General features: G+C 32.7%; 1 protein-coding gene across 1 annotated transcript; it reads right to left on the bottom strand.

Moving 5' to 3' along the window:
- Positions 1-1,027: 1,027 nt before the first annotated feature.
- LOC109244665 (IQ domain-containing protein IQM2-like) lies at positions 1,028-4,987 on the bottom strand. The gene is made up of 9 exons (XM_019411797.1): positions 4,805-4,987; positions 3,460-3,938; positions 3,255-3,369; positions 3,094-3,159; positions 2,917-3,005; positions 2,739-2,829; positions 2,390-2,629; positions 2,186-2,287; positions 1,028-2,106 (listed from the first exon to the last, which is right to left on the bottom strand). The coding sequence occupies exons 2-9, from the start codon at positions 3,891-3,893 to the stop codon at positions 1,336-1,338; spliced, it is 1,908 nt and encodes a 635-aa protein (XP_019267342.1). The 5' UTR covers positions 3,894-3,938; positions 4,805-4,987; the 3' UTR covers positions 1,028-1,335.
- Between the last annotated feature and the right edge of the window lie 6,842 nt (positions 4,988-11,829).

The raw sequence follows: 11,829 nt of genomic DNA, 5'->3' as shown, positions 1-11,829 counted from the left end.
CAATTCCTCATCCAATAATTGCCCATTATATTGTCTTACATATGTTAGATTAGGTTCCACTTCTTTTCATGTCAACTTTTAACCAATAAATGTTTCTTTCTGAGCTCAAAAACTACATAGTCAACATGGTGTCGGGGCAGCTTGCACATCTAAATTATTTTATGGGATACTTGTTATATCACCAACATAGGTATCGGATAATTCTATCCGACCAATGCTTAGGCAGACATTAAGAAATCACCTAAGATATTTTGTCTCCCCTGGAATTTGAACCCTGATCTCCAAAATTTTAACTCGCCTCATTGACCACTAAGTTACAATATAGTCCACAACTTAGAGGCCACAAATGAATAAAATTTTCAGTTCTGTGCATCTTGATCTAGATCAACATGTGCTTAGATGTTTCTTAAATGATTAACTAGTTCTAACAAGAAGTTAGCCTATGACCTTTGAGTCAGTCAGTCTTATCAGAACTGCCTATATTATTTGCTTTGACAAGAGATTGTCAGAAAGAAATAATGTCTTTTTAAGACAAGGTTTTAGCCCATATAAAACATTGTTAAAGATTCATGCTTTGCATCAGTTTCCTGTACCCTTTCAACAGTTTTTTTATCCAAGAAAAACTAGGAAACAAACAAAGATCCTTTGACAATCAAAATCAAATATACTCTCCTCTAGCATGGCTTAACAATATCAACACACAGAGCTCTATATGTATATAAAAGCAAATACAGTACTAAGTAAACATAGAACAAAGTGACTGTGGAAAACATGAGACTCTAATCCTATGTTGCTCGGACTTCCGAAAATATTGCGGCACTTTGGAGGATCTGATACACATACGATGACATTTTTGAAGAGTCCGAGCACTATAACTCTAATCAAAACTAACTTTTCTTTCATTCAAAACCAGAAATATCAATCTGTCACATCTAATACATGGGTCAATTTACAAGAACCAGAAATATCAATCTGTCAACCAACATATGATCTTAACCTTTTAATTCTCATACAAACCACCTACTAGCAAAACAAGGGCAGTAAATGTATGAAATGGAAGAGTAAGAATGTATGAATGATTTCCTTTTCTTTTTTTTTTTGTTTCTCATTTCTTTCTTTTCCAATTACAATGTATTGGAACTCAAAAAAAATTACAACTATCTTGCAACCTAATACTAGGATCAACAAAATTGTTTACAGTTGTCTATTGAATTCTTTTAAAAAGAATCAGAAAGAATCCCTATGTTATCTTGTCTATTCACAGTGAAAGAACAGACTAATGAAAAGAAAAAAAGCTAAATCCTATTTCATGAGTATGAGGTTTAGTAACTGAAGTTATGGTCCTTTATATGGAGGAGAGGAATATCTGCTACTGAGGCAAGATAAAGTCTTGTTTCCAAGAGGAGAAAGGGAACAGGAAACCTGCATTACCCTGCTCAAGCTCGTTGGCGTTGATGCCCTCGAAGGGAAGTTCATCTTGAGACGCGTAGCACTTCTCGGGGACAAGCTCACTTGTTCTAAAGCATGGGATTGCAGCTGCGAGGGGTAATCCCTCAAACATCCGATTCGAGGTCCAGCTCCCGTGCTCCATTTGCAAGACAATTGCTTTCCTAACTGATACGATTTAAGATCTTTGTGTGAATTTATCCTTTGGATAATAGATTCTTCTGGAATTATCTCTTCCTTACTTTCCTCGAGCTCTTCGATAGAAGAGCTGCGTTCTAAATCCGTTTGATCTTTTTCAGGAGCAAATAATTCTTCTGCTGTTTCATATCCATCTGACGGTGATTCTAATGAGAAGGAGTTGGAAATAGATTTAGCAGCTTCACTTTCATTCTTTAATTTCTGTAAGAAATCATCATTGCTTGGAATTTGAAGATTAGTCAATTTGCTACTGAAGCTATGACATGGTTTTGAATCGGAAAGTTGTATATCAGCAGCATTTTCTTGTACTTTTAACTCACTTTTCTCTGAAGTTGACTCTTCTAAATCATTCGCTTCCGTCTCCAAAACATCTTTTTGTAAGTCATCCTCAGAAGAGTTGCCTCTGAGGAAAACACCACTCTTCTTGCCAATGGATGCTTCCTCATCTTCGTCGGAATCAAGCTGCGTAATGTGAAACTAATCAGCATGTGACTCTATTTTAGAAACTATGAACTAAAACCTAAAAAGATCAAATTTGTACCTTAACATCATTGAGGTCGACATTGTTCTCCCTCATGAATGAAACAAAGTCCTGGAAATTTTCTGGGGTAGGTCGGTAATGTCCACTATGAGGCCATACAGCCTGTAGAATTCAGTTAATGAAGACAAAAAGAGTTAGATCGGAATCAGAATAAGGTGTCAATATAAGTCGAATTGGAAGTGTGCAAGTGATATATCAACATACCTTCAATACTCCTTGTTCGGCAACTATTCTCCCAGCCGCTAATGTGGCTCCTCCAGCCAAGAAACTAGAGTGCTGAAATGTGCCTTTCATTTTCTTGCCAACATATAAAGTTTTGGAGGTGCTGAGGACAAAAATCCACTTAGCGTCTTTTGGTTCATCAGTAGTGTTAAGGAGCTTCCCGTTTTCCTTGTAGAAGAGTTTCCCATCTTGCACTTCAACTTCATAAGCTTTTCTTTCCATCTGTTGTGAATGAAGAAAAAAACCGATGGTAAGTAAATTTTCAAATCCCCATAGAAGCAATTAGCGAGGTACTCATTACAACAAACTGATAAATGGAGCTAAGACCTACCGGACCAAGGTACTTAATGCACTGCTGCTGAAGTTTCCATCGAGGGCATTTGTCAACAATACTCACTTCTTTTCCTTCTCCAATATCCAACCTGATTCAGAGAAACACAGTAAGCAAATGAGAAACTTTTACGATGTATTATCGTTACAATTCAATCATTCGTTATCTAGACAATTACCAGTAGAAGAATGGCTCTTTGCTTTGAGAATGCAACCATTGGACATAATAGAAATGCAAGTTGTGTCCATAACGATGCCGTGGGTCAATCTGTTCCAAAGGAAACCTTTTCCGCATTAGCAAAATAGAAATTCGGCGAAAAACATAAACTCAGTATACCATAAAAAGATCTACTTACAGCTTCAAGCCAGTGCTGTAAAGCTAGTTTTTGAGCTTTGCCATTTTTAGATAAGCCTTTGCCAACCTGCATGAAGAAGATAAAAGTCAGCAACCATCTCAAGTAAATTCAAATTTTCGCATTAACTTTCAGAAGCATAAATGATATGATCCAAATTTTACCTTGGCTGCTCTAGTTCTCGCTCTCGACCAACGTGAAACTGCTGTCTCGTGTTTATCAAGATCAAAAAATGAAATAGAACTATGCTTGAGTTCTGCAAAATCTAATAGCTTCCACCTGAAATTTATTGGAAAATACAAATTAGGACAAATCAAATTAACAGAATTTTAAGATAGGATGTGTTCTTTTTTGGATAGAACGGCATACCAGCTTTGCTCTATAAGTACAGCACAGTCTGCTAATTTTCTTCTAGTCCTAAAGCTCTTGTACACTTTCTGCAACTTTAAAGCTGCCTCATGTTTGGGGCTGCTAGTATATACTAGAGGAGATTTCGGAGACTCTACGTTCATGCTGTCTAACCTACGAAACTCGTTAAACTCGTGCTTCTCTTCTGATGAAGTTTTACTGAACTCCATTGCATTTTCCATTGTCCTAAAGCTGACAGTTTTTTCTATCGAAATCTTTCCAAAGCCATCCGATTGCAATATTTTTGGTTCTGTATCTTGGCTCTTGAAGCTAACTGATCGTAGTGGCGTCTTTCCCTCATCGTATCCAAAATCAATAGATTTCACAATGACAGATTCAAGGGCAGTTTCCAAATCACTATGAGAGGCAAGTGGGCATGAAAAGGATAACCCCATACGATTTCAAAATGGATCTTGAATAGCTTATTGAAACCTAAAATCCTGCCAATAGTAATATATATACTTAGCATTTGAATGATTCAAATTATAATAATCAACTGCCAAATGTAAACACATCAACTTTTGTACATCACATTATGAGCTGTATTAATACACTAACACTACCATTTAAGTCTCCAATAAAAGAGAACCAAAAGTATCATTTGCCGGAACCAACTTTTTTGCAACTTTTGACACATTATATGGCATGTTTTAGTTTCAAAAGTTTTTTTTTTTTCCTTAAACTCCGTGCGTCAGTCAAACAACATCACGGAGGGAGTAATATTTTATTTTTGTATTTGAACAAGTCAATCAAGACATATTTTCTCATTTACAAGGCAGATTCAATTGTCTCAGAAGCCGAGGTTATATTGGAAACAGCGTCTCTGCCTTCACAAAGGTAGGGGTAAGGTGTGCGTACACACTCACTCCCCGAACCCCACGATGTACAGACCCCACGATGTGGGATAATACAAGGTATGTAGTTGTTTTCAATTGTCTCAGCAAAGTGGAAACTAAGCATAAACTTTACAATCCATTGGTAAAAGTGTCAAAAACTGAATCTTTTCAAATGGCTAGCCACTTCTCAATGGCATTTTCAATATCCCAAATACCTCAGACAACAAAAATGCACAGAATATTCTAATTTAGTCAGCTCAACCTCTCAAAATTTCAAAGAAACACGTTCAAACCAGAGAAGAAAAAAACAGAAAAGAACCCACATTTAACAGATCATAAGAAAAAGAAACAACCCCAAAAACAAAACCAAACACAAAACATTTTCACAAGCTTCTTGAAAACCCAAGTTGCAAAAATACATGAAAATCCACAAGAAATCATGAAATGAACAATAAAGATTCAAACTTTACCTCAATGTAAGAGTCTTGAGAACCCAAGAACTGAAAATGGGATAAAATTTGAATAAAATGGAATAAATATAATGGGATTTTTGGTTTGGTTTTGGGTTTGATTTTCACAAAAAAGAACTGTTCTTTTCTCTTTTGTGCTTTGTGTGCTATAACAGAATGAATATTATGTTGGTATTTTCTGCTCCTTTTAACACTGATGGCTATAAGCTGATTTATATATATAGGAGGAGAAGAGGATACATAGGAGGGTGTGGGGTAGTTGGAGGGGGGGGGGGCTGGGTAGGCACGTGGATGGACTTTTTAGTGAGGCTGTAATAAAAATAGTATTTTCAAAACCCTTTTACTCTTTCAAAGAGAAAAAAAAAACAGATATTTTTACTCTTTTGTTTATAATATCCTTTTTTTTCATTTTAAAAAATTCAAATTTTTTTGGTAATATTGTTTAATTATGTTGCGCTGCTTCAGCTCACTGAGGACATTATTCTTGATAGGAGGGTGTGGAGGTCGAGGATTAAGGTAGAAGGTTAGTGGATAGTTTTTAGTGTTCACCGATATACTTAGTAGCATGGATGTCTCCTCATATTCTTAGATTTTTATTACGTTATGTGGTTTTGTTCGCCTCAGGTATTGTATGCACGTTGCTGTTATTTGGTACTACTTATCCTTTATCTCTCCCTTTTTCTTGTCTCTTCCTTCTTTCTTCCTTTCTTCCTTTCCTTTTCTTCTTCTTGTCCTTCCTGAGCCGAGAGTTTATTGGAATCAGCCTCTCTACCTGCATTAGGTAGGGGTAAGGTCTGCGTACAGACTACCCTCCCCAGACCCCATCTGTGGGATCATACTGGGTTTGTTGTTGTTGTTGTTGCTGTTTAATTATGTTTATTTAGTAAGTACTCCCTCCGGTCCACTTTAATTGATTTTTTTATTGTTTTTACAAATATTAAAAAATTCACCTTCTAGCATTAATTAACAATAAAAATGACCATATTAACCTTAATTTGTTCGTTGAAAATATCACAAATACTCCTAGGCTCTTTATTCCAAGGGCAAATTCGAAAAACAGAAGTTAATTCTTTCTTGATCTGAAAAAATCAAATATTATGGACCACAAGAAAAAGGTCAAAAAATCAATTAAAGTGAAGTGGAGGGAGTATTTATTACTCCTTATTATAAACTAGAATATGAACAAATTCTAGTTGAAACTTTACAAGTATGCAAGATCGTTATAATCTCGTTTAACTTGTTAAGCACGAATGGCTTTCATATAGCTTTTTGAAAAATTCCGCCCTACTTAATGGAAAATAAAGAAAAAAGAATTTAAACTTCAAGAGAAATTATTTTTTGTAGAACTTGAATATAAGTTCACATTTTATCTTATAATGGGAAGTCCACTTGACTCAATAAATTTTCCTTTCTCCTTTATATATTTTCAATTTAAATATGATTATTTCACTTTTGTCGCATCTATTTTCAATAAGTATACCCTGCGTGGATAAAACTCTGCGTGGGAAAATGAAAAATGAAAAATAGAAAAATTCTCTTTGAATATTTTCAGTTTCTTGTTGAAGTCAAACTATATAGTACGTTCAATAAGAAGTTTATACTAATGACGTTGTATTGACTTAGTAGACATGAGTAATCGCAATTGCTCATGTTAAGCAAACATTTCTTTTGGTTTTTTACTCGGTGTTACACATGCGCATAAGACCTAGATTAATCCAGATTCACACAGCGTAAGGCTCGTTAAAAAGAAAAATGCTTCCTACTAATTTTTTTTTTTATTTTCATAGGTCAAACCTAAAAAAAATTATTAAAATTGAAAAGATCATATTCATCATACCATAATGTTGGTGGTCAAAGCAAACATTTAGCTTAGCCTCCAAGCTTTGCCAAAATCAAGGGAAGGACTTAACACAGTAAAGTACTAATATAATTTCATGATCCACATATATTATAAATCACCAAAAATAAAACGATTTCACACTAAAAAATAAACCAAAATATACTCAAAGAAGAAAAAATGGATTTTATAGACAACTATATATCTATTAAGACACTATAAAAAGAATTTCGGAAAAGGGCTAAATATACTCCTCTACTTTCAAATATTGTTTACCTGTACCCCTCGTTATACTATTGGGCTATCTATACCCCTACCGTCATACTATTGAGTTATCTATACCCCTACTGTCATACTCTGAAACAAAAATACCCCTATTTTGAATGGAGTGCCACGTGGCAACACCAGATTAAAACGACTCATTTCCTTTTTTTTACCCGACCCGTTTTAAAAAAACCCACAACCCGACCCCTATTTTCATTTTTTTCTAAATTTTTAGTTTTTAAAAAACGAAAATATTTTGTTAAAAAACAAAAAATATTTTTTTTCTGTTTTTACAAATTTGTTTTTCCAGTTTTTACAAAACAAAATTCTTTTAAAAAACTGAAAAAATGAAAAAAAAAAATTCAAAAACGAAAATATTTTGTTGAAAATAATTTTTTCAGTTTTTAAAAAACAAAAATATTTGTTTTCTGTTTTTACAAAAAAAATTCAGTTTATACAAATTTGTTTTTTCAGTTTTTACAAAAAGAAAATCTTTAAAAAAATGAAATAAATGAAAAAAAACATTTTTCAAAAAACGAAAATATTTTGTTTTAAATATATTTTTCAGTTTTTAAAAAACTAAAATATTTTGTTAAAGCTGGAAAAAAAATCAGTTTTTACAAAAAAAAATATTTTGTTAAAAAAATGATTTTTTTCAGTTTTTACAATTTGTTTTGCAAAATCTTTTCAGTATCTACTCAGTTTAAAAAAACGAAAATATTTTGCAATTTTCTTTTAAGTTACAAAAAGAAAATTCTTTAAAAAAACTGAAAAATGAAAATATGGTTCGGGTTGTGGGTTTTTTGTAAAACGGGTTGGGTAAAAAAAAGAAATTGGTCATTTTAATCTGGTGCTGCCACGTGGCACTGCATCCAAAATAGGGGTATTTTTGTTCCAAAGTATGACGGTATGGATAGCACAATAGTATAACGAAGGGTACAGGTAAACAATATTTGAAAGTAGAGAAGTATATTTGGCCATTTGCCGAAAGAATTTTATGGAAGAAAATTTATATATATATATATATATATATATATAAAACATTATGTCAATGGTTCAAAGGATAAAAATTATTTTCTGATAAGTCGCTTCTTCAAGAGGTGACCTACAACAGCCACTTCAATATGTTGTTTTAAGGTACTTAAATTCTTAAATAAATACAAAAATAGAAATATTTAATACATCGTGTATGGATCGCGTGCTTCTCCATCCCGATGGGATAGAGGTAAGGTCTGCGTGCACACTACCCTCCCCAGATCCCACTTATGGGACTATACTGGATCGTTGTTGTATCGTGTATGGATCGTGTAGGCATTTGCTTGCATAACTAGGTAGAAAAAATAGTTAAAAGGTAAAGACAATTAATTATACTAATTAAGTGTTTATTAGCCATAATGATGTATTTGCTTAGGTTGGGATGCATTTGATATTGATTTTTGAGTTGGTGAACATTTGAAATTGACAAACATGATTTGCCTTTTTGAATAATAATAATAATAATATTAGAGAAAAGTGAAGCTCAAAGCTTTTTGAAACTTCCATGCATACTTCTTGAATGACCCACAATTTGACTAGAAAAATCCCCATAATATTAATAATAATAAGTAAAAAAAAAGAGGGTTTGATGAGTTAATACAAACAAAAAGAGTTCAGATAAGTCTAAAAGGACAGATATTTATAAAATTTATATTCAATGCAAAGAAACATTCAAGGCTTTACATTTGGTGTCATTTTGATAGAACTCATACAAGCTGTTCAATATTATAATATACATTATATAATACTTTATTGGCTGTGTGCGTAAATAATTGGAGGTTTTACATTAAATATGTGGTTGCCAAGCATAGTCGTTGCCACTTTATTTAATTTCTCTTTTTATATTTTAATAATGTATATATTTCTTTTTGCTCTTTAAGATCTTAGAGCAAACTACCATATATTGAAGCGCATGGGACTTCCTTTGCCAATTAGGGAGCCTTTACCTCAATATAAGATTATTCGGTGTGAATTTAAATATTGTAAAGTCATTGAACACCGGATTTAAAAAGAAAAACAAAACACTATAAAGGTCATCAACCAAATCTTACCCAAGAAGACTTACCAAAACAAGAAAGCAAAAATCCTATAGAAAAAGTCTTGTGTAAGCAGAGATAATTTTATCCTTGGTCAGAACTTTTGTGTTTTTTACCAAAAAGTCCCTTTTTTTTTTTTTTGTTACGTAAAAATTATTCAACTTTGTGTTCCTTACACAAATGTCATTTTTCTTTCTTTTGTTACACAAAAATCATTAAATTTTGCTCTAGTTATCACAAAAGTCACATTTTACTTGAAAAGTCTATTATGCCCTTGATATTATATAAACTTTCATATTTATGTAGTACCTTCTATATTATATACTATATAATATATTTTTAACTATGTATTTTATTTATAAATAAAATAACTTAATATTATTTTATTTATTATTTTTATATCGTATATTTAATTTTGCCTTAATGTTAATTTCAAGATATATTAGTAGCGTTTTAAAAACAACTTTTTTTCAGCAATTGTTTACCTTGAGAATGGTAATTACAATTAGATTTGATTTTGTGGTTCTAAAAATACGTGATTTCTTTTTATGTTAGTTGCTAAACAGTAGATGTTAAGCGTGAGACTAGAAAATAAGATAAGGGCTTGAAGATAGCGTGGCAAGAAAATCGAGTGACCGTGAGTCGGGGCCTCGAGCTAGCCTATACGGGGCCTCGAGGTTAAGCTGATGAGCTCGACTGGAGATAGCCGATGAAGGACTAACAGTACTAAGAGCTTTGATGTAGGCTCTTTATGATCAATGATGAGTAATAAATGAAGAACAATCAATGGAAGGCAATAAATGTAAGCAATGTAATAAATATAAGCAATAAACTCAAGGGAGAATATGTTTAAGTAGAGAGCACAGAATGTTTTTGTTCTTGTATTGAATATCATGTGTGCAAAAAATGACAAGGATCCCCTTTATACAGGAGGGGGAATCCCAACACAGTACATGTGCATTTATTGCAAAGATACGCGGCTGGTACAGCCATTTAATACCACAATACGGGCTTGTAATAGCCTAATAGACTTGGTCAGCTTTAATCACACGCCTTGGGAATCCCCCGCTTATCCATGATAGCCATCGATCTACACTGCCCCGAGGTTGAACATTGAGAACCCTCGAGGTCGAACCTCGAGCTGCGCCTCGAGCCCTCTAGAGATGATCTTACGAAGTGCCATAATGATCATATATACAGCAATACTTTTTTTTTTGAATTTAATTGACCCACCAAAGTTGGTCTGCAATTACCGACCAACTTTGGTCGGTGTGCCCTTCCAACCTTTAAAATACCGATCACACGTTAATGGTCGTATTTTGGACGGTTATTGGCCATTACCGACCAACTTTGATCGATTTTTTTGGATGGTTTTTGCCGAATTTCTAGTAATATAATTTTCCAAATAACCAATTGCCAGATAAATATCCCCAAGAAAATACCCCCAGCTAAATTCGCATGTAGTACCTAGGGATTTTTCTTCAGATTAACATTTGATTTTTTCCTCATTTTCTTGTTTGTTTACCTGTGAATTTTCTCACGGAAATGTACTTGCCGATTTTTTTCTTCTACTAATATATATTAAAATTACTGACAAATTTAATAACGCTACTAATATATCTTGAAAATTAATGTTTAAGAAAAAATTAAATATATGAATATATTATAAAAATAATAAATAAAATTAATATTAAGTTATTTTATTTATAAATAAAATACATAGTTAAAAATATATTATATAGTATATAATATAGAAGGTATTACATAAATATGAAGGTTTATATAATATCAAGGGCATAATAGACTTTTCAAGTAAAAATGTGACTTTTGTGATAACTAGAGCAAAGTAAAATAATTTTTGTGTAACAAAAGAAAGAAAGTGACTTTTGTGTAATGAACACAAAGTTGAATGATTTTTACTTAACAAAAAAAAAAAGTAACTTTTGGGTAACAAACACAAAAGTTCAATGACCATGGGTAAAATAATCTCAGTGTAAGCATGAAGGTAATAATCTATAAAAACAAGTCTATTTAATTGCATATTGGTTGAACGATGGATGAGAAATAGAACAACAATATTGGATCACTTTTCATTTTGTGCATGGTAGCATTGGTAGGCCATGTTAATCTTCTCTGTATGACTGTATATCGTGTCAATTTTATCGAATGTCCCCTTCGACACAGAACAACGATATTAAATCAGCAAAACCTGAAGAAAAGTAGAGGAAGAAACACATGATACGATTGGACGTACAAATATGTCGCAAATTAATCGAGATGTGCATAAATTAGCCCAAATATCACGGTTGTAAAAGAAAAGTAGAAGAAGAGGAGGAAAAAACGAGTCTTATTTAAGGTGTGAACATCAAGTCACTTGCAACGCTTTACACTACAAAGCACATGCACGCTCACATAAAAATATGTAATTTTTCGTTAAACAAACGATTAATCAGACAAAAAGTGAGTTCTTAAAAAACCTAAAAACTTTGTAACGCGTAGCCCAAAAAGAAAACAACAAAACTTGATTTTATTAGTTATATACTAATATATATTTGTTTTTTTCTTTTTGCGGAATCATTATGTCAAATCCTTATAGTTTATTGGAGAAAAATTAAACAATTAAGATAATCTTTTCTCAAGGTTATAAATATAAATATATATCTGACCAAACCAAAAGTTCCAAACTCGATTACAATGGATTTGATGGTTCCAACAAAAATAATTTAAAAAAAAGTCTGATTTTGGTTCTTGACGCAATATGGTGTTTCCCACTAAGTCAATAATTTACATAAATATTTATTTATTTATTTATTTCTATTAAATACCGGGGGGGGGGGGGGGGGGGGGTAAGG

This window comes from Nicotiana attenuata, unplaced genomic scaffold (genome assembly GCF_001879085.1).
Source record: "Nicotiana attenuata strain UT unplaced genomic scaffold, NIATTr2, whole genome shotgun sequence".
Classification (NCBI taxonomy): Eukaryota; Viridiplantae; Streptophyta; class Magnoliopsida; order Solanales; family Solanaceae; genus Nicotiana; species Nicotiana attenuata.
The sequence above is the reverse complement of the archived record's forward strand: the minus strand, read 5'-3'. Positions and strand labels throughout refer to the sequence as shown.

Coding starts and splice junctions, on each gene's coding strand:
- LOC109244665 (XM_019411797.1), bottom strand. CDS start 3,893: ATGGGGTTATCCTTTTCATGCCCACTTGCCTCTCATAGTGATTTGGAA. Junction 3,370..3,459: donor GTACTTATAGAGCAAAGCTG/GTATGCCGTTCT, acceptor AATAAATTTCAG/GTGGAAGCTATTAGATTTTG. Junction 2,830..2,916: donor AAAGAGCCATTCTTCTACTG/GTAATTGTCTAG, acceptor TCTCTGAATCAG/GTTGGATATTGGAGAAGGAA.